Source organism: Schistocerca piceifrons, chromosome 2 (genome assembly GCF_021461385.2).
Source record: "Schistocerca piceifrons isolate TAMUIC-IGC-003096 chromosome 2, iqSchPice1.1, whole genome shotgun sequence".
In the NCBI taxonomy this organism is placed as follows: Eukaryota; Metazoa; Arthropoda; class Insecta; order Orthoptera; family Acrididae; genus Schistocerca; species Schistocerca piceifrons.
The window spans coordinates 969963524-969987954 of record NC_060139.1 but is presented as its reverse complement, the minus strand read 5'-3'; the positions used below and the strand labels follow the sequence as shown (position 1 = coordinate 969987954).

Below are 24431 nucleotides of genomic sequence, written 5' to 3'. Positions count from 1 at the left end.
ATGGGGAAAAATATATCTAAAAACAAAGATGAAGTGACTTACCAAAAGAAAGCGCTGGCAGGTCGATAGACACACAAACAAACACAAACATACACACAAAATTAAAGCTTTCGCAACCAACGGTTGCTTCATCAGGAAAGAGGGAAGGAGAGGGAAAGACGAAAGGATGTGGGTTTTAAGGGAGAGGGTAAGGAGTCATTCCAATCCCGGGAGCGGAAAGACTCACCTTAGGGGGAAAAAAGACGGGTATACACTCGCGCGCTTGTGTCTGTATATGTGTGGATGGACGTGTGTGTGTGTGTGTGTGTGTGTGTGTGTGTGTGTGTGTGTGTGTGTGTGCGTGTGTGCGTGTGTGCGTGTGTGTGCATGTGTGCGCGCGCGCGAGTGTATACCCAAAGTACATTAGCGTATCACTTAAAAATCTGGACTAAATCTGTCAAGAACTTAATATAAAAAAAGAGGAAATGACGTTAGGAAAAATCTCGGAAAGTGCTGGACTATTTTACTATAAAGTGTTATATGATACTCTACTAGCATTCAGATGAACATATGTGCTATTCAGATGGATATATGTGCTGTGTGTGTTTACAGTTTTAAACAAAAATTATATACCCAACAGTATGCTGTTTTGTTTTCTTCATTGCGGTAAGCTTGAAGAGGAAAGGAAAATGTTGTATTTACGGCTTATTTACTTCTAAATAGAATACTACTATGGTGTCTGAATCATCTGAAACTTCACAATCCTACCTGCTCACAGATCCAGCAGCTGGAGAGGTCTCTCCCTTATATTAATGATACCAAATTATTTATCCACTCATTTTAAGTGACTTCATTTCCCAATCAAGATTTTGTCTCCAGTAACAATGAACCAGGCTCTAGGTCGGAGTGTGAGCAGAAGATATCATGAACAGAGAGGGGGAGAAAATGGACAGAGAGAGATTTTTTTTTTTTGGGGGGGGGGGGGGGGGGGGATGGACGGAAAGAGGGGGGAGCAATTGCAAATCACTGCCATGTTCACTAGTTTTCTGTAATTTGGCATTTTCTAAAATTCCAAACTGTAATCTGGGATTGGAAGATTATAATATTTACAGATCATCAAGCATTGGCATTCTTGCCGGAGAGTAAGCTACTACACAGTACAATAATGTGATGGTTCTCCTTCTACAGGAATTTAAGACAGAGATATAATATAAGATCACTTAACACAACCAGGCACTCATTTAGAATTAAGTAAGAGAACGAATTAAAAGTATAGAAGGAATATTGAAGGCCGACAAATATTCTGGAAACAATATCAAATCCTATGAGCAAGGAACAATAAAGAAGACAGATAAGAAGTGGTTTGCAAATGAAGATACTTTGTTTTGGAGAGTAAATGACAGTTCTTACCAGTAGAAGTTATTTCTTTCTCATCTGGGACAGAAGATCTAATATAGTTTTTGCATAAAGGTTATGAACATTTCAGTATACAGAAATGTATTAATTAATAATTTAAGTAGAGAAGCAAGGAAAGTTTTTAGAACACATGAATTACGTTAAAAGGTTAAAGAAGGTAGTAGTTACCGGACTTATAAAATGTATCCAGTAATATCAAAAGCTCAGAATGGTTTAATAGCAGCAGATTTATTTGGATCTTTACAGAGTATTCTGTAGATGTTGGCAAGCCAAACACATTGCTTACTGATAACTGAACACAGTTTCTAAGGAATAGTTTTCTATTAATTACCTCAAAACTTGTAAATGTTTAATGAACAGGAAAAAGGCACATTACTCAAATACGAATTTTTTTCCTACAAATTTAATCATATTTTAACTATACGAGTACTGGAAGTTAAAATCATCATGTCAAAGCGGATATGGGAAAAAGGGTGAAAAGTATCCTTACATAGTAGTTGAATGAGGGGCTAACAGCCTCATGAGATTTGAAGGATTTTTAAGTGCCTAGCAGCACAATATGTTCCAATAATAATAATAATAATAATAATAATACTCCATAGTTACAAAACAGAGGAACCTACCTCAGTTGTAGTAGTGCACTTCAAAATGTTTATCCCAAGATAACTCAGATTAAACTGTTTTGCTTAGAAATATTATCCAGAGATAACTTGGATTCCCAAATTTTGCAAGCCCCTGCACCAGCAACCTGGTTGTGATCATGTTATTTCCTCCCGCTGTCACTACTTAGCACCATCATCCCAATTATAATCATTGTAGTTCCTTCTGCTGCTGTTAGTTATCATTTTTTGTGGCTTCACATTTGTTTCAGTTTGTAGCTGCTGGCTTGTGCTTATGAAGTCTTTACGACACTTGGAGTTGAGGGATATATTTCCAAGATTAAGAACTGTATCAGTAGAGTTTCCATAGTCACTGTAACATAACAGTGTCCTTTACAAGCATTTTGATGCAGTTTTATAAAATGAATAGTGATCCTTCCAGGAAGCAAGAGCGGTGGGAAGATATCTCTGTTTCGGAATCTGGTGATGGTTCTTTTGAACTTTCACCAACAGAGGAAGACAGACGTATGGATTGGCCTCAGGTGAGAGTATGACTTCTTATTGATCCAAATACTAATTGTGCTCCCCCAAAACTTCTGTTTACTGCTAATCTTGGCTGTACAATTCCTTTTGCCAATGATTAACTCGATATATTTGAACATTTTTGATAGATATTTGCTGGAAATGATAAATATGGAAACAGCTAAGTATATCAGTCAATGTGTTTCAAACACTGGCTGTAATTTTTTTTGGACCTGTCATGTGAAAAACTTCAATTTTCTTTGCTCTAACCATTCTGAAATGTGTTGTTCAGGAGCCTGAACTGCAGATGTACTGGTCATGGCAGACAAGCATATCAACTCCATTTTTCAAGATGCAATGTCTTACAAGAGGTATTGCCAAATTAAAAAGTATTTTCATTTTTCTAATAATGAAGTTTATGATGCTCCAAATCATTGAAATCCTAAAGTGAACAAAAGATGGCCAGTTTCCCAGTACCTTGAAAATAAATTTAAGGCTTCTTATGTTCCTGAGTGGGACCGTGATGTATGGTCAGTCCCTGACATTCTGCTCCATGCAGATGATGCAGCTGCTACTTCCACTGCTGGACCCTACACCCCTGCCCTTCAGCAAAGCTCCTGCTCAGGAAGCTATGATCCACCCTGTGACCAACCGAGTGGAAAAGATGAGGAGTTTCAGACTGCCCTACCCTCACCAGGGATACAACATGGATCTCCTGCACTTCGGAGGTTGAAGAGTGATGCAGCCGTAGTCCTCCCCACCACCGCCTGCCATGGTGCTAGGCCTTTCTGTGATGGAGAAGTAGCAGCTGCTGTGAGTGCGTGGTCAGTAGCTGGGGGTCAATGCACCAAGCCTAGTGAAATCAGGGGCTATCTATTGTATATGTTGTTAATACAGTAGCATTTCAGCTCATCAAGGCCTTCCTCAATTGTCATCCCCTCCCCTTCCACAAAGCCAAATCTGAGTGGAGTGAGCCAATCTGAGAATGGTTTCATATCCAATACCCAAAAAGCAAGTGAAACCTGAAGCATTACAAGAAAATCTTGTTTCATTTGCTGGAAATTTGTGTGTGGAATTTGTTTACTTTGTAAGGCAAATCTAGAGGGGAAAGAGGACTCACTGGAATTTATGCTGACCCTCTCAGAAAAATTAATGGAGAAGCACAAAGGGATTGTCATTCCTCCTAATCCAGGCAGACCAGGACAAATGCCCCATCCTTTTTGGTTGACAGAAAGACATTTCTCAAAATTCATCAAGCCAAAAGAGTAGAAGAGCAATCTGACATGAGTTTGCTCCAAGGAGCTAGATGTGCGTGATAAGCGTGACTGGAGAGAAACATGATACTTCTGCCCAGAGACAGGTTCCCTTGTGTGTCACACCACACTTCATAATGTGTCATACACAAATAGATTTCTAATATCATTCTAGTGTGTGTGTCTCATACACATATCTTATCCACCATTTTATTTGTGTACGTATATCTACAGTCTTCATCTTTGTAATAAATAATATGTTTTAAGAAATATTTGCAGATATTTTTGTAAGCCCAAGTTATCTTAGGACACCACCTTTTGTCCACTCCCACCTAAAACATCTCCTTGTTGTTGTTGTTGTTGTGGTCTTCAGTCCTGAGACTGGTTTGATGCAGCTCTGCATGCCTCTATCCTGTGCTAGCTTCTTCATCTCCCAGTACCTACTGCAGCCTACATCCTTCTGAATCTGCTTAGCGTATTCATCTCTTGGTCTCCCTCTATGATTTTTACCCTCCACGCTGCCCTCCAGTACTAAATTGGTGATCCCTTGATGCCTCAGAACTGTCCTACCAACCGATCCCTTCTTCTAGTCAAGTTGTGCCACAAACTCCTCTTCTCCCCAATTCTATTCAATACCTCCTCATTAGTTATGTGATCTACCCATCTAATCTTCAGCATTCTTCTGTAGCACCACATTTCGAAAGCTTCTATTTTCTTCTTGTCTAAACTATTTATCGTCCATGTTTCACTTCCATACATGGCTACACTCCATACAAATACTTTCAGAAATGACTTCCTTACACTTAAATCTATACTCGATGTTAACAAATTTCTCTTCTTCAGAAATGCTTTCCTTGCTATTGCCAGTCTACATTTTATATTCTCTCTACTTTGACCATCATCAGTTATTTTGCTCCCCAAATAGCAAAACTCCTTCACTACTTTAAGTGTCTCATTTCCTAATCTAAATCCCTCAGCATCACCCGACTTAATTCGACTACATTCCATTATCCTCGTTTTGCTTTTGTTGATGTTCATCTTATATCCTCCTTTCAAGACACTGTCCATTCTGTTCAGCTGCTCTTCCAGGTCCTTTGCTGTCTCTGACAGAATTACAATGTCATCGGCGAACCTCAAAGTTTTTATTTCTTCTCCATGGATTTTAATACCTACTCCGAACTTTTCTTTTGTTTCCTTTACTGCTTGCTCAATATACAGATTGAATAGCATCGGGGAGAGGCTACAACCCTGTCTCACTCCCTTCCCAACCACTGCTTCCCTTTCACGTCCCTCGACTTGTGTAACTGCCATCTGGTTTCTGTACAAATTGTAAATAGCCTTTCGCTCCCTGTATTTTACCCCTGCCATCTTCGAGAATTTGAAAGAGATTATTCCAGTCAACATTGTCAAAAGCTTTCTCTAAGTCTACAAATGCTAGAAACGTAGGTTTGCCTTTCCTTAATCTTTCTTCTAAGATAAGTCGTAGGGTCAAAGAGAAAAGGTTTTTTTTTCTTTTTTTTTTAATAATCTTCATTTATTCATAAACATCAACTCTATCCATTCAAAGCAAATCACCCTCAGATATAATACACTTGTGCCAGCACTTTTTCCAACCATGAAGCATTTGTAGAACTCACTTTTCATTACAGTGTTCAGCTCCTTCAAATATTTGATCAGTGGTAGCAAAACGACATCCTTTCATGTTACTCTTCAACCCCAGGAATAGAAAGAAGTCACAGGGAGCCATATCCGATGAATACAGTGGCTGGGGCAACGTAACAATTTTGTTTTTTGCTAAAAAATCATGAAGAATCATGGAGATGTGAGCAGGAGTATTATTGTGGTGCAGTTTCAATGAGTGGTTCCGCCACAATTCTGGTCATTTTCTTTAGATTGCCTCCAGCAAATGGCACATAACTTCCAGGTACCATTCTTTATTGATCATACGACCATACAGCAGGAACTCGTCATGTAGTGTCCCACTGTAATCAAAGAAAACAGTGAGAAGAATCTTGATGTGTGATCAAACTTGGCAAAAATTTTTGGTCTTGGCTGTTCAGGCAGTATCCATTGGGACAATTGGACCTCGGTTACGATGTCATACTCGTGTAACCATGTTTCGTCACCTGTTATAACCTTCTTTAAAAGTTCTGGATCGTTGGCAGCTTTATTCAGCAATTCCTGAGCGATGTCTACACAACACTGTTTTTGTCAAAATTCAACAATTTCAGAACAAACTCTGCAGCTACACATTTCATGCCAAAAACATCAAATTGCTTGGCGTGAGCCAAAGAATATGCCGACATCATCAGCAACCTCTCTGAAGGTGATTTGGCAATTTTCCAGAATCGTATTCTTTACTTCTTGCAGATTGTCATCAGTAATTGATGTCGTAGGGCATCTAATTTACCCCACTTTTAGTCTGTTAATGTCAACAGGCATTGTTCTACTTAAAAAAGTGTACATCTGCACAAAAAATACACTTTCTAAGTAATATTGCAATCTGTTTATTGGCTAACATTATGAGACCCTTACTCCAATCCATTCTGTGAAAACTGAACATCAATAGCACTTTCCTTTCTGCAGTACTTTTGGTGCAAGTTTTAGGTGATTCAGCACATATACAGGGTGATTCAGAAAAATGTTTACAGACTGACATGGCACATCAGGCATACGGCAGGGATCAGTAATCACATAGAAACCAGGAGTAACAAATACCACTAGAGGGCATTATGGTCATGTATGGGCTGGCATCATTGGAGACTGTTTAACTGGGCCATTTATTGTCTCGGACCAACTTGATAGTCATACATATCTCGTATTCCTGCAAGAGTTCTGCCAGACATGCCGAATGATATTCCCATGTCCATTCATTGTCGCATTTGATTTCAGCATGATGGAACCCCTGCGCATTTCAGCAGACAAGTGAGGGCACGTCTGCAGGCAACCTTTTCCTGGCCACATTGGGCCAGTTGCATGGCCACTACAATCACCCGATCTGTCTCCATTCAATTTTTTTCTTCGGGGGTATCTGAAGGTCCTTGTGTATGAGACACCTGTTATATCACCGGAGGACCTAATGGGCAGCAGGATGTGTTTGAAATATGCCAGGTATCTCTGAGAGGGTCCATCGTTCAATGCGGTGTCAATGTCAAGTGTTTCTCCATGCATTTGGATAGAACTTTGAGCATCTCCGGTAATTGGCATTTATTTGTAGAGTGCGACTAAATAACTGCGATGCCATTTAGTAGACACAGATGACCTTTGAGATCCCCGGTTCCTATGTGATTGCTGATCCTTGTTGTATGCTCAATGAGCCATGTCAGTTTGTAAACATTTTTCTCTTTAGAGTAATAGCTGACACTGGATTAGCACAGAACACAAAAAACATTATAAAGGAATCACTCACACAGACAGAATCAGAAGAACAGATATTAACTGGAAATTTAAAATAGACAAAGATGTACAGTCATGGGTTGGTCTGTCCCTATTACTACTCAACTATGTTCCTGAAAATTGTTTTAGAGATTAGAAAAGAGCAGTTGCATCAACACACCAACTGCGACTTAAACTCCAAGGTGTTGAATTAGACTGTCTAGCTTTTGCAGATGACACAGCATTAACTGCCAAAGACATCACTGATATACATATTTAAAAAATTGTTAAATAGTGCAGTAAGAAGTAGGTAAACTTGGAGTATAAATTTAATTCAGGGGGAATCTCATGACTGATATAAAAACAGCATCAGGTTAGCACCAAGTGATGATGATGATGAGGTCCCATACTCTGAGGAGCGTAGGGGATAATGCAGGAGACCCGCACCGCTGTACCAGGCAAGGTCCTAGTGGAGGTGGTTTGCCATTGCCTTCCTCCAACCATAATGCAGATGAATGATGATGATGAAGACGACACAACAACACCCAGTCATCTCGAGGCAGGAAGACCCCACCGGGAATCGAACCCAGGACCCCATGCATGGGGAAACGAGAATGCTACCGCAAGACCAGAGCACCAAGTATTCCATGTCAAACAGTTTAAACACTTAGGTGAATGGATTGCTGTAAATATAACAAAAAGAAGGCCACAGCATCCATACTTCACAAAATAGGAACTAAATTTCAGTTAACAAAAGTACTTTCTTTATAAGTGTAAAATCCACCATTATACAACAATGACAAAATCAGGAGCACTCTAGGCATCAGACACACACTCTCTAGTACAAACATTAAAACAACAATTATAAGTAAAAGAATGTAAAATTATGAAAAAAGGAATAAGAGAGGAAATATATCTACCAAAGACAACATAGAAATCTATAGGAACGTCCTTAAAAATCACAGTCACAATGTGTATACAATGAATCCAAAATGTGGAGCACACAGAAGGAATAAACCCATACAAGCTAATCCATCAAATTCACACATTCTCAAAAAATAAAAGTAATAGACTCAACTGGCACAAATGAACAGTAAAAGATATTAAGGAACTTTAATCACCAAATTTAAAGGACCAAACAGAAGACATGGATGGAGCACCACAAACACATGTCACAATCTTTCTGCATGGCAGAATACTGGGATAAATGCAAGGCCATAAAGTGTTTTGCATTGTCTTATGCGACCCATTTACAATAAAAGAAGAATAATGTTCCTTGTCATAAAATACATCCGTGTCTAAACCTGTATACCACAAAAAAGAGAAATGGAATGAGCCAAGGTACACATTAACATGAGATAAAAACTTAATCTATGTACTGTATCAACAATAAACTATCATTATACCATTTAATAATTCCATGCTTATGCCATTTTAATTTAATCAAGTAAACTGGTAAGAATGATGCTACCTTAAAAAAAGCTGCTGCCTTCTCCGATTTATTATATAGCTGCAGTTTATCTGCTGTTAGTAGCTTAATACTTACTTGATTACAATGGTATCTTTCAAATAAACGATTTTTACATCTATAAATACTGAGTCCCATTTATAGCTATGTAACAAACACTGCAACTTGTCATGTAATTAACAGATCTTTTGAATCTCTGAATCTAAATATTCATATAATTTATAGGAAAAGTGACTAATAAGATATGTCTTTAATTTTCTTTTGAATACGTAAAGTTTCCCAATTTATTCCTTTATGTTAGACAAGAGCTTGCTGAATATCTTACTACCAGAGCAGAAATCTCCATTCTGAACCCTGGACAAGTAGGCAAAGTTTAGAATGAAAAGTATTTTTGTTTGACTATGTGACTATGTATATCACAGTTCTGTCAAAACAAAAACCATTAAGGATCAAAAATATTCAGAAGTGAGTGTAAGGATTCCAAGGTCCTTGAAAAGGTTTCTGAAAGGTAATGTAATATTTAAAACCTATGATAAATAACCCTTTCATGAAACGCACATTAGGAAAGTCCACAGAAATTAGTTATCCGGTATCCCATTGAATAGATATAACAGTATCTATGAATTGTAACAAACTGGTTTTCAGTGTTTCTGAATTACTGAAGACTAGACAGTTTGCTGACTAATAACGGGAGAGAGAAGCCAGTTATTAAGAAACAAAAGTTGTGATCAGAACCATATGTTTGCACACGTGCACGTGTTTTTAGGAGAGCTAGTTTTACATTTATTAACTTCAGTTATTTTGCATTACTGTTGCTTATGAATAAAACAAAACTTGAACATAGCAATCAGACTGTCTTTAAAGATTAATTCAGCTGTGATGGTACTGCCAGTAGAATATTAATTGTAAGAAAATCAGACTTTTACATTAAAGACTACAGAGTTATTCACAAGTACCTCCAAGTAGAAGACTGTGTGAAAACTACAAGACATAGACAAAATAAACACACTTCTCTGGATACAACACATCTCCTAGTTTTTAACTCAAATTACAGGTGTTCAGTATGGGCACAATTTATGATGTGGCATAAATCAATAAGGGCATAAGAGCACATGCATGTAATTCACTCAATTCACTGCTACCTACTTGGTGCTACTTAGTGGTCGATATGCAAGCACAACTAATTCAATATGACAACATGCAGCAGATGATTTGTCTACATGGTATTATATCCCTGCTCCCTGGTGGTGCACTCTGCAACAACACCACAACTTGTATTATGAATTGAAACTTAGAGAGGTGTACCATTCAATTGCTGGTCAATACTTCCATTCAGTAGATGCCCCCGGAAGATAAGATGTGGTTAGGAGTTTTGAATCAAAGTCAGAGATTGTTACAGAATAAAGAAATACTGTATTTTAGTTACAATCAGTTCAGCTGTTGCATACAGATGTATTCAAATCAATAACAATACACATTTTGAATAGTTTCTTTAGGGAAAGAAGGAAAATAATTTATTGGTTTTACTAGTCTCTTTGTCATATAATACAACATTTTAATTCCAACAGATAAGTAAAATGTTCATAAAACATTATCTCACAGCTCAAATAAGACATCAGCAAACCTTGCTGATGTTTGACCTTTTGATAACTATTTGTAGATTCACAATTTTCCGGTGACGCACTTCTTGCCTGGCATATTTTGCTTTATTTCATACAGAGTTTGCTTGTGCAGATGGTGATGACATGAGGTGTGTGTGTGTGTGTGTGTGTGTGTGTGTGTTTTCCCATTCCTAAACACCTGTCCTAGCACTAAGTAACTCTGAACCCAATCATTTTCATTGCACCATTGCTGCTGTTCCTAAAATGCCTGCTTTCATACTTATTATGAATGCAGGAATACAGATAATGAATAATCTTTTACAACACTATCTTTTCTTTCACTTCCAAAAAGTTTATTTGCAGCATGTTGGTTTCTCTCTGCCTGCAGCAAGATTGCCAGGATTCAAAATCTTATGCTACACACAACTCAATATATGAGAAGAACTAATAAAGTATAAACTTCAAAGGTCTACTACACTCAATAAATGCTATTCAACACTGCAAATTGATATGCACGCCTCAATTCAATTTTTTTTTAATGTGATGTTAAAATACTCTGAAATCAAATGTTAACTGAATAGTATTATGAACATATTTAACAAAAAGTTTCTCAGACATTATTCTGCAGATGAAAAAAGAATGGATAATGATTAGTTACTGAAATAGTGAAAGACAAACGTGCAAAACACGTATTTTCCTTCACTTTTGAAATATATCCATTTCTAAAATCATGACTGTGGCTCTTCAAGTGCAGATTTTTGTATTGGTGGCACATAATTGGGTGACAAAGCTTTTCCTCTGTGACTAAACACATAAAATGAAGGTATATTTCTCAGAGTTTCCCAAGATTTATTCTCCAGATCAACTGTGGCTCTTATTTCCTTGAAGTCTCCAGCTATATGTAAGACACCATATAATGTCACAAAGAGACTCACAATTCCTTGTATCATTATCTGAAAAAAAGATGGAAAAAGTCTGCTGTAATTTAAAATTGTCTACACTTTACATATGTAAATGGAATATAAGGGATTAACATTATACAAGTACACTATAAAATGTCCTATATACAGAGTTTTTTTACAAGACACCATACTATGATAACAAAGCATGGAGAGTTCCTTGCAAAAAAGGCAGCCAAGTTTAATATGAAGTTTAACACAGAATAAAGAATCCAACTGCAATACGAATCTAAAGTTGAAAATTACATCACAACTAAAATTTATGGAAGTACTTGAAGCATGTTCATTTGTTTATATTATTACTCCAAATCAAATATACATTTCCCAACAGAGGTTTCAAACTGAAAACTTTGATATCTCCTGAAAAAAATCAGTTAACTTCAGCACCCCTTTGTGGACAAGCATGCAGAGGTGAGGTTTTTAACAGTGAGGTTTTTAACACTCTTAATAAATTCAATACAAATGTTGTTAAATTATATTATATACATAAATTAAAACATAGCTAAAAATCACACTCACTCACTTCTATAAGGGGCATTCAAAAAGAAACGGGCCGGAGGCATAACTACACAAACCAATACCTGTATGTTAGAAGTATTGACCCTGGCTGTTGAGACACCTGTCCCATTGTGACGTAAGGCAGTGAAAGGCTGTCTCATAAAATTCCCGGGGCTGTGATGTTAACCAGTTCCGCACGTACAGCAGGACATTGTTGTCCAAGGTGAATCGTTTGCCCCTCAGAGCCTTTTTAAGGGGACTACAAATGGCATAATCACAGGGAGAGAGGCCCGGATTGTATGGAGGTTGGCCGAGAACCTCCCATTTGAATTTCTGCAGGAGTTCCGCAACTGTGTTGGCCCTATGAGGCTTGGCATTGTCGTGGAGCAGAATGACCCCATGGGTGAGACTGCCTGGTCATTTTGATTTGATCACTTGGCAAAGGGTGGTCAAGGTTTGCGAGTAACGCTGGCTATTCACTGTTGTCCCATGCTGCAGGAAGTGAATCAGAAGGGGGGCATTTTGGTCAAAGAAGAACCTCAGCAAAAGAGACAAACAATTCACTTCGGACAACATCCAGCTATACGTGCGGAACTGGTTAACATCACAGCCCTGGGAATTTTATGAGACAGCCATTCACTGTCTTGTGTCACAGTGGGACAAGTGTCTCAACAACCAGGGTCAATACTTCTAACATACACGTACTGGTTTCTGTAATTATGCCTGTGGCTCGTTTCTTTTCGAAAGCCCCTTATATCTTTACTCTCCTACACCAGAATTAAACTGTTTTCCTTGTGGGTCCTGAAGTCCAAGGACAGAAGGTGGCTAGGGAGTTTAACTGCATGATCAGTGAGAGTCTCACGCTCTAATGCCTCTTGTAGTGGTAAGTTCATAGAGCACACACTTATCCTTAGTGGCACATAAATGTTTACAGTCACTGTTTTAGACTCTCATACCAAGGGACGACTGAGAAATAGTATGTGACATTAAAAAACATAACTGTCCCTGTTATGTCTGCATAAGCAGAAGAAACTAACGAACAAAGTCCGAAAACAACTTATTGGACTGTTCAATTAACCAAAACAAATTCTCCAAGTATAACACCAACACAAAACAGCGATCCGTCTTCAAATCGCAACTACATACAAGAATAATATAAAAAACAACTGAAATAATTTCCTACTAGTCTCCGCCAGAGATTTCTCCGATATACCAAGCCTAATCCAGAGATCAGCGAGAAGATCCAAGCCAGGCTGCCGGGGCGGCAGCTATCCATGTCTGCTGGCAGTCGATGAACTGCCGATGTGCGGCGGAGCTCCGGCCTTTATAGCGCTTCGGCGGATGAGTACCTCGGAACTATTTTCCATCATGTGGTTTGACGTGTGAAAATAGTTCGGGGATCTGCAGCGACCTCTTCCTTATGTTTATGTGGGCCGGTAGTGGCCCCTGGTGGCCGCTGGTGTCTTTGCTGTGTTGCTGTTGTTGTTGTTGTTGTTGTGGCCATTCATCAATATTGCCTGTTGGTTGTGTAGTGCTTCCGTGTGCCTGCGAAGCGGGCAACCCGCGGCTGCAGGCTGTCAGTTTGGTTGCTGATACTCTAGGTGCCTTGATGTCTGGTGGAGAAGGCCACAGCAATCCCACACTTGGCATTGTTCTGACATAGTCATAGTCAGCGGAGGGTATAACTCCTTAGTGCAAGAGCATAAGTTTACAAACTGAGTCCTCCAAACACAATCACAGAGGTCTTTGTTGTCCACAAGCCATCTTCACAATGCATTACACCTATAGGGTACTGTATCCCATGATACGGAAAAATAAAAATTTCTTTAGGCAAATCAAAAATTTATTTCTCATCATATTCTTCACTCTGTTCAATACATTTGTTCCAATGGGATTTTCTTTTTTTCCTCTCTCTTACAATGGAAATTTATTTTGAACTCTGCATAATCTTTCCTTGCAGTAAAGATAATCTCTTCACTACGTGAAAATCTCATCCTTCTAAGCAATTTTATGAGATTCGGAAAAACTGAATTTATGTGGAGCCAAAACTGGGTAAAAGACTGGGTAGGGAACAGTTCAGTTCTAGATTGTATACAGGAGGTTCAAACCTTTTGGGTCAAATTGAAGCGGTTGGTTGTGGGTCCACAACTGATTATATTGAGATAGGTAAGAAGTGGTCGAAAATGCATATTTAATTGTGTTAGATACATACACAGCAACCACCGCATAACAGCAATGTAGCTCCTAGTAACTGTTCAAAGCGACGAACGGCAGGCTTGATGTACGCATGGCAATGACGCATGAAGTTCTGCCACACTCTCTCAAATCCCTGGTGTCTGTTGTACAAGGAGACAGGCAGCTTGGACCCAAGCAAGCAGGTCTTCATCCTTTTCTACTGGTGTTTCATGCACCAACATCTTGATGTAACCCCAGAGGAAAAAGTCCAGAGTTGTGAGATTCAGTGACTGCCTTGGTCATGAGACAAGATCTCCCCTTCCAATCCAGCGATGAGGGTACATGTCATTTAGGTGCTCGTGGACATAAACACTGAAACTGGCTGATCCACCTTCATGCTGAAAGCACATCCTTTAGTGAACAACAAGGAATACAGTCTCCAAGAACTGTGGCAGCACATCCAACAGAAACACCAAGTATTGTGGATTAGTCAAACAGGGAGGCAGGAAATAAGGTCCTATTAGGGGACCTTGGACAATGTCCGTCCAGGTGAATGAGACCTCGCCTGTGAACAATACAAACTGTTACGAAGTTCAGCACTATAGCAGTACAGTGGATAATCCATTGACTGACATGAATGTGTGGTTCAAAATCCCTTGATCCCAGTGCTTGCACATGTTCTTTATGATAGGGGTGTTCCAACAGTACTCTCCACACTATAGGCTTCACGGGCAGCTTGATGGCTGCCTATTTCTGGGTAGCTGAAAACACGAGTCAACAACATTTCCTCAAAATCTGGTGTTCTCACATTTTCTTGGCGGGATCCTTGACGGTTCTATGTGGTTGAATGACTCCTCTTGTAAGCTGGTATCCATGGAGATAAATGTCTTCAAATTAGGACAATGCCTGTTTGGAAAACGTTCTCTGTGCATTTGTGCCACTTTGTGGGCACTACATCTGGCTGCACCATACTTCCCAAATGAATGCCTGCCACCTCATGTGACAAGTAACATTGCACTGTACACACCAACACACCATGGACACATCACAAGCTGTCTGATGAGATGGACGGCTGACACTAGGGATAGTGTTGTGCATGCAACAGAGTTTAAAGCACTGGTGTGATGCATGTGGTTATCACATGATGCGTGTGCTATGATCTAAATTGTGTACAGTATGTCTGTTTGCTGGTCAGGGCTGTACATTGTTTTATAACCCGCTGCCTTTTGCAGTATATAACAGACACCCAGAATCTTTGTGAGCGTGCAGTGGAACTGCAAGCACTGTTGCAGTACATCCACAGACTGGTGGTCGTTGCTTTGAACTATTACTATGTGCTACCTTGTTTCTTGCAGTGTACACTGTTTCCATCCATAACACAATAAATATGCATTTCTGACCACTGGTCTCCTATCTCAATATAATCGTTTGTGGTCCCACTACCTGCTGTTTTGATTTGACCCAAAAGGTTTGAGACACATGTATTTTTGCCATTGAACCAAAACGCAAGATGTGAGAAAGCAGTGAAAGAACAGTTTTTTGTGCACATGTATTGGAAACTTCTGCTTCAATTCCTATGCCAACAGTTCAATTATTTTGGATAATGAGAGACAGTCACTTTTCTACACTTGCCTATGCAGTCAACCACAATGATATACTTTGAGAAAGAAAGAGAGTTAGTCAACACTTCATTTCATATCAACACAACTGCATTTGCCATTTTTGCTGAAGTTTCATATACATAAACACATAGTTTTGACTTTAATTGTGTCTCCAAAGTGTAATGGTGGATTCACATTTTGTCTACTGTCCCATAAGAATATCAGGGGACTTTGCATTATACAGGGTGTTTCAAAAAGAAAGAGCAGATTTCAAACATTTATTTCTCAAAAACTACAAATGATAGAAACACAATTCCAACGGTCCTTCACTCAATATGAGTACCAAATGTTACACAACAAATATGAAAACTGTACCTCAATATGAGCACCATTTGTTACACGACAAATATCAAACCGGTATCTCATTTCTTGCCACACACGACGCAACTGGTCTTTAGTTACCGAATTCACGGCCGCAACAATTCGATGTCGTACCTCTTGAAGAGTAGCGGGCATAGGTGGGACATAAACACAGTCCTTTATGTACCCCCACAAATAAAAATCGCAGGGAGTAAGGTCTGGTGACCTGGGAGGCCACAGACGATGACATTGATCTTGTGCTCCTGCTCTTCCAATCCACCGTCCTGGAATGGTGTTATTTAGGTACCGTCGTACAGGTTCAGAGAAGTGTGGTGGGGCGCCATCTTGCATGAAGATGAAGTGATTTGAATCTTCCTGAAGTTGAGGAAATAGCCAGTTTTCTAACATGTCCAGGTAAATGGTTCCTGTGATAGTTTTCTCCATGAAAAAGAAAGGTCCATAAACTTTGTTTACCGAAATTGCACAAAAGACGTTAACCTTTGGTGAGTCTCTTTCATGTTGAATAACGTCCCTCGGAGTTTCACTCGCCCAAATTCGTACGTTATGCCGATTAACTTTACCAGAAATGTGAAACGTTGATTCATCTGAAAAAATTAATCGTTCGGCAAAATTGTCCTCTTCCATGTCCTGTAGAATTGCAGTTGAAAATTCGAACCTTTTGTTGTGGTCGTCAGGACGCAATGCTTGCAATAACTGCAGTTTGTACGGCTTCATGTGCAGACGGTTACTCAGAACGCGCCATACCGTTGTTTTAGACATGTTTAGTTCGTGACTTGCCCGTGTCGTGGATTTTCTAGGGCTCCTTTCGTAAGCTGCACGGACACGCTCGACATTTTCATCCGATGTGCGTGGACGACCCGTGCTTTTTCGCTTGCAGATGCAACCATCTTCTACGAATCTGTGATGCCACTCATAAATTTGCTTATGACGAGGCGGCTGTTTGTTGAATTGACGGCGGAATGCACGTTGCACACCAACAATGGACTCTAACTTTGCAAATTGCAGCACACAAAATGATCGTTCCTGTGGTGTCGTCGCCATTTTCCTACAAACAAACGCCAGCGCCACTGCGGATTTGCATGGAACTTCTGCGCGGACCATTGAAAAACTTTGAACCTTTCTCTGACAAGAAACGTTTGAATTGTGTTTCTATCATTTGTAGTTTTTGAGAAATAAATGTTTGAAATCTGCTCTTTCTTTTTGAAACGCCCTGTACTTAAGATCTACATCATGTTTACAAACTCAAAGTTGAAAAGTTCTTCCATGTACATCTATGATGTCAATCAACAAATATGCCATCCATCACAACCTCAGCTTCTTCATTCAGAATACTGTGTGCATTATTGTGTGATATGCATACTTCCTCAAACATCCACAAGTCTAAATTTGATGATGTTCAAGAGACATTCCAATCAGAAGTCCAGGTTATGTTTAATCTCTCTCTCTCTCTCTCTCTCTCTCTCTCACTCTCTCTCTCTCTCCCCCCCCCCCCCCCCCATGTCCCTCTCCTGTTATGCTTCCCAAACATGGGGGATACCATACTGTGGCTGGTTCCTGCACTCCTACTGAAAGAATCTATATCCTACATTTTCAAACCATTACCTGAAGACTATCTATCTAAAAAATGTGAACTACTTTCCTGCACCAGCTCTACACACTTCCTCTACCTTTACTATATAGCAATCATCTTTTGTTGTTAATGGCAACTTTCTCTGCACCAGCTAAATGTAATACATGTGGTCCTGCTAGCACTGAAAACTACTTCACCCAGTGATTGACTGATTCCAACTGTTGCCACTTCCTTCCTACTAATCAAGAGTGAACTACACCCAAAAACTCACTATCCTGGGAACACAAACACCTATTTCAAAATCTTCATAGGTCATCTACAAAACTCTTCTTCATTAACTATAAACTTAAAACTGGTCCAGATTCAGTAATGAAATATTTATGATCTGCATTTAAGTCACACACATCCCACTTCCCCTCCTTATTCTTCCAGAATGTCAACACTCTCTCTCCCAGAAAATTCACCTGGTCCTCATCATGCCATCTTCCTGGATGTTGACTTCCAACTTCATAAGAATCTCTGTTCAAACGAAAGCCACTAATCCCAACAATGTCACCATTTCAACAGTTCCACACACAAACATCTCTCTCAGACAGCCTGACCGCCTACGGCTGCCACATCTTCAGTCATGAGTAGCACTCTTCCAGTATCCCAAAGATCTTGCACAGTCCTGTGCAGGTCAACATTACCTCCTCATCTAGTCGAGAAACCCATCTTCCTAGCCTAACACCCCCCTCCCTCCTCCAACTTCATTTTACAGCAGCACTTATGCCCAATATTCTCCATTGTTTGTCAGATATATTCCAGTCTCTGTCTTCCCCTACATTGTTTACCCCCCCCCCCCCCCCAATTGCTCCCTCTAAAAGTATACCAGTTATTCCATGATGTCTTAGTGCATGGAGTCCATAATTACAGATCCAGTTTCAAAATGCTGTAGAAAGAGAATCGCTGCTGAGAATGACATTTAATTTGAACAGCATATTATTGAGCTGTGTGGTTGTTAACTCCATCTGTGGACTGTATAAGTAGTTGGCTCCTTCGAGCTGACCTAAGTTGAGGGATTGCCTCTTCAGTCGTCCTGGGTTTCGGTAATATCTCTGTGGTATTGTGGTTCGATTCGGCCACATTGAGTTGTGGGCCTTAGTTTCTGCCTGTTCTCTTTGAACCCCTGGAAGCCTGACCTTTCCAAATTGACTGTGGTTTTACAGGCTCACTGTGCTGTTTTGCACTGGACTTTTATTTATCTCCTGTGTATGTTTATTGAAACTACTTCTCAACCAGTGGTATGGAACCGGCCATTAACACATGCCTTATTGTGTTCTAGTCTAGCTGATGTGAGGGCCACATCTTGTAGAAGACGCCACTGATCTGATGAGGTGGAAGGACACCCACACCTGTGACAACTGAGGGATGGTGACTCAGCAGTTGGCTCACTGAATCAAGAGTTAAGTGAAGCATTATATGTAGTTAAAGGCTTGCCTTGATGTACCTTGGCCAGGGCTCTCAAATTTGTTCTCCTGCTTTTCTCAAATCATTAAGATTTTAATCATTTTCTTCTTGTTTAACTGAAATTTGTAAGATTTTATTAAGTATGGTGGCAATCATACATGCGAGGGGCATTTGAAAAGTTTTTGCAAATATAACTACTTACATGTTTGGGGTAAATCTTTTTTATTTTTCGACATTGTTTCCTTTTAGGCTTATACACTTTGTCCAACACTGTTCTAATTTGTTGATCCCTTCTGAATAATAGGAACTGTCCAAGTCTGCAAAATAGCTATTAGTTTCTGCAATCACCTCCTCGTTTGAATAAAATCTTTGTCCTGCCAGTCATTTCTACAAATTGGGGAACAAATAGAAGTCTGGAAAATTGGGGGGGGGGATGTGAAAAGAGTTGGAATCCTATTTTCAATAATTTTGCGACCACAACTGCTGAGGTGTGTGCTGGTGCATTGTCGTGATGGAAAAGAACTTTTTTGCGGTCCAATAGCCAGTGTTTTTCTTGCAGCTCGGTTTTCAGATGGTCCAATAACGATGAATAATATGCACCTGTAATAGTTTTATCCCTTCCCAGATAGTCGATGAGGATTATCCCTTGCGAATCCCAAGACAGTCACCATAACCTTTCCGGCCGAAGGAATGGTCTTCACCTTTTTTAGTGAAGATTCTCCCTTGGCAACCCATTGTTTGGATTGCTGTTTGGTCTCAGAGTATCGTAATGTATCCATGTTTCATCCACAGTGACAAAACGACACTAAGTCCTGCAGATTCTTCCTGAACAGCCACAAACCATCCTTGCAACACTTCACACGATTCCATTTTTGGTCAAGCATAAGCAATCGCGGAACCCATCTTGTGGATAGTTTTCTCATGTCTGAATGTTTATGCAAAATATTATGTACCCATTCATTCGAGATGCCCACAGCACTAGCAACCTCATGCACCTTAACTCTTCTGTCATCCATCACCATATCATGGCTTTTATCAATGATTTCTGGAGTCGTAACCTCCACAGGGCGTCCAGAATGTTCAGCATCACTTGTGCCCATATGGCCACTCCGAAAATGTTGAAACCACTTATAAACTGTTCTAATCGAAGGTGCCGAGTCACCGTAATGTTTATCACGCTTCTCTTTAGTCACCTGAGGCATTTTGCCTTTCATAAAGTAATGTTTAATCACTACACGAAATCCTTTTTCGTCCATTTTTTGACAATCACTCGACTTCTTTGATTTACACAAATGCCAAACACAAAGAAATAGAGCAATATGGCTGAAATATGGTGTGCGTTCTTTCCAAAGATGCTATTAACTAAACATGAACTCGATACACGCTGGTGGTGCCATCTCTCAGACTTTGCATGGACTTTTCGAACGCCCCTTGTAACTGAAGTTTGCTCTGAATGTAAATGTGACCAGTCCCTAAAATAATTGTTTTCTCTTAAATGCTTGGAACCCTTTTAGAAAAAGTGGTTGGTTTAAATTGCTGAAAAGGTGTAAGCTTGATGGTTAACTTTCTCGTAAGAATTGGCTAATTTCATTAAGATTTTTAACAATTTTCTTCTTGTTCAACTGAAAGTTGTAAGGTTTTATTAAATGTGGTGGCAATTGTAAATAACTGAAGCTTGCCTTGAATACATATCTGGCTGATCTTTAAAATGATTGTTTTCTCCTAAATGCTTGGAAACTTTTTAGAAAAGATTGTTGCTTTAAATTGCAGAAAGGGTGTACATTTGATGGTTAACATTTATCTTAAGAATTGGTGAATTTCATTAAGATTTTAACATCTTTCTTGTTGTGTTTTTTCCTCTTAAATGCTTGAAACATTTCTTTTTTGTTTGGAAAAAAAAAAAAAAAAATAAGACAGGTTGTTGCTTTGAATTATATTTCTTAAAAGCCCAGGGAAATTTTTAATTCAACAATCTTGGCATGTTTAAATAAAATGTTTTACTGAAAGGCAAAAGATATTTTCCCTGAAATTTTCTAGCTGTTCCATTGGCCTTGCTTTTTTTAAAATTGCTACTGTATTCATTTGGCCATGTCAATTGGCAGCAATGTGTGGTTTTTATTGCAGGGGAGGGAGGAGGTGGGAAGGGGAGTGGGGAGAGGCAAACGTTTAAGTATCTTTCACCTTGATTATTTATATAGTGATGTAATAGTTAAGGTAAACTATTGTTACTTGTACATTTGTGACTTTCAGGCCACAGTTCACTATGGAGGTGTAGCATTGCCTAGGGCTCAACTTGTTAAAGAAACTTATGAATCTAACATTAGCTCTCAAATTGTGGAGGGAAGCGTTACCGATCTTGTTGCGCGGGTGAGGGTGGCATTGGATAAGCCACTCGTCGTTACTGCAGAAACTGTTGGTGAGGTATGTGATGCCCTGTCACAGTACAGTGCTGCGTTCGCCAGTTTAGAGCCGAGCACTGATTTTCTTGACAGTGCTCCTCCCATTCGTTAGCAATTCGCTTGGCTTCAGGCACAGCTTCTCCATTGGGAAATTGGGTTAGTGATCTCTTGGGCACCTTAAGGCAGATGACGAACAAGTCCAAGTTATCTGACAACAGCAGGGTCAAGCGGCCAAATTTTAAGACGTTGTGAATCAGTTTGCCTTAGAGGATGTAACAAATTCTAGTGGGGACCAGGTTTCTGATACCCAAGTTTGAATAATCCTGTTCGAGCACTTACTTCGCCTCAGTGTTTTGGTATGAGGAATTTCTGTAAATTACCACACCCTATGGGAATTTTATTGAGGGAAATTGATAAATTATCCATTGAGTCCAGGAGTAACATTGGGGAAGTTTTATGGCTTTTGGTTAAATTTGAGCGTCACACGGATGTGTTAATTTTGCCTCATAATCAGGATCTTCAGTTATTGTACCCATTAACTAGTGGGACATCAAGTCAAATGTTTGTTGATATTTTGTGCGAGGGAAAAGAGTTGAGGTAGTTACATCAACAGGTGATCAGTTTAAAGCTGTCACTCCATTTGAACAACAATTTGCAGTGTAAGTATTACTGGCGGGTGCAATCAAGTAGTAATGAGACCTTTAGTAAATATATAGAGTGGAACCGAATTGCTGTTTTGACCTTAGAACTGCAAGTTCCTGAGGGTCAAATTGTCGATAACATATTGGAAAGGATGGTGCCACAGGATCGATCTCGCATCACCTTTGCTAGTAAACCTACTATCTTTGATCAATTAAGTGCTTCGGATTCAGCATTGAGGCACTTAGTTACGCTGATAATCAGTGGGTTCAGTCATCTTTTGGTTGTTTGGTAGCCAGTGGCTGTTCCGTGCAATCCAAATTCCACAGTGACCCATAACAGCAATCTAATGACTGTTTTTGTTACCAGCAGGTAGGACATTTTGTTCTTGAGTTTCCGGTTCAGTGAAAGTGGGAGAGAGAGAGCTCACAGTGTTGGAAGTTGGGAAAGGAGCCTATACATTCCTTTCCAGGTATTGTCATCAGACTGGGGGCGTTGTGCACGAGCCCTTACCCTTTGTGTTTGCTCACTGGAATCATGAGCCAGTCTGCATCCTTGTTGATTCTGGATGCTCAGGATCGCTGTTAGACTATCATTGGTGCCTGGAGTATTGGTCTTTATGTAAGTTTTCTCCTTTATGAGCTTCTTCTCGGAAATGTCAACCTGCTAGCGGCCGTCAGCTGCTTTTAGTGGGTGAGTTTGTGGTTAGTTTGAGTATTGAGAACTTTTCCTGGCCAGTTAAGCTGTTAGTAGTTAAGAATTTGTCTGTTAATTTAATCTTGGGCTGTGATTTTGTATACCACGCTTTATTAATGTTTGATGGTCTACAACACACTATTTATTTTAAATTTTGTCCTGGATAACAAACTGGTTTAAGCTCACATAGAATCTCATTGCTGGTATGTTCTGTTTTGCCTGCTAAGGTGTTATGAATGGAGTCATTTGGAGCCACAACAAAGGGATCACTTGTTGCGAGTGTCAATAAGTTTCTAAAAGTGCTCACCAATAGGCTTGGCATGACTAATAAAATCCTGTACAAAATCAGGGTGATTGATGATGTTCCAGTTCTGCAATCTCCCGACAGTTTATCACGTGTCCCCCCCCCCCTTTTTTTCACCCTCCTCAAGATGAAGAGCCTGTGTGCCCTCATAGATGGTATGTTGTGTGCAGGGTTTATAAGACCTTCTACTTCCTCCTACACATCACCTATGTTCTTGGTACCCAAGGGTAGTAAGGGAGAGTTCTGACTGGTAGTTGATTACAGGTTGGTGAAAGAAAAGGTTATACTGGAGTCTATACCTTTACGTGATATCCATCATTCTGCACATGGTTCTCTGGAGCAAAATATTTCACCATTTTGGACCTGAACTAAGCCTATTACCAAATTCTGCTGTCACAGGAGTCCAAGCGCATTACTGCATTTTGTACAGATTGGAATCTCTTTGAATTTAACAAAGTTCCTTTCAGCCTGTCAACAGGAGTGGCTGTTTTATCTAGGTCATTGGATCCAGTGCTCGGCGACTTAAAATTTAAGTTTGTATATAACTGCTTGGATGACGATGTTATCTATAGCCCCACCTTTGAGGAGCACTTGTAGCATCTGGAAGCACTGTTAGAGAGATTTAGCGAAGGAGGATTGACCATGAAACCTGTTAAGGTCAACTTGACACACTGGTAGATTTCCTTTCTAGGCCAATTAGTCTCTGCCGAAGGGGTTAGGATCAATCAGGAGCATATGAAAGATCTCCAAAAATTTCCCCCTCCTGTAAATGAACAGGTGTTTTCCAGGTTCATTGGGATGGCCAACTATTTCCACAAATATGCGACTAACTTAGCATAATTGAACATCTTGTTTAGGCACTTGTAAACTGCATGTACGAATTTTACAAAATGTGTAACACTGTGCTGTCTGTGATAATGTTACTTATTCTGCTACTGGTTTTGGCCTTAAAACATCACCAACAGCAGCTGTACAACATACAAAAGTCACTTTGACTTTTGTACATGGTAGAGCTGCTGTCAATGATAGTTTAAGATCGAAACTGGTAGTAGAATAAATAATATTGTCACAGACAGCACAGCTTTGTGCATTTTTAAATTTGCACAACTGGCTACCCCTCTTAAAGAATTACACAGGAAAGGAGTTAATTTCTGTTGGAACCAAACTCACCAGGCACCCTTTGAAGCTATTAAGCATGTTGCCAGTAACCCACCCGTCCTGGCTATACCAAAATTCGAGCTTCCCTTTGTGGTCCAAACTGATGCCTCTACTTGTGAAGTAACGGCAGTCCCCCTATGGGAACAGAAAGGGATCATAGACCAGTGGCCTATGCATCTAAAAGGTTATCTGGCAGCACTTAAGTATTATGTCTAAGAATGGGAGGTGCTAGGGGTGCTTTTCGCTTTAGAAAAGTTTAGCTTTTATCTTGAGCACCGCAAATTCTTGCTTCAAGCAAGCCCTCAGTTGGGTGCTGGCACACCCACGTAAGACAGGTTGTATAGCTTGCTGGGCTGTCTGAATGTCAGCTTTCCAATTCAAGGTGCAGC

The 24431-nt window shown here is 39.8% G+C and overlaps 1 protein-coding gene across 1 annotated transcript in view; it reads right to left on the bottom strand.

Annotated features, from left to right (window-relative positions):
- Nucleotides 1-10005: 10005 nt before the first annotated feature.
- Nucleotides 10006-24431, bottom strand: part of LOC124776385 (ER membrane protein complex subunit 5) — a 53966-nt gene continuing 39540 nt past the window's right edge. Inside the window, exon 3 of the mRNA XM_047251354.1 lies at nt 10006-11166. Coding sequence (XP_047107310.1) covers nt 10942-11166 — 225 coding nt within the window. The 3' untranslated portion in view covers nt 10006-10941. The remainder of the gene's footprint in view (nt 11167-24431) is intronic.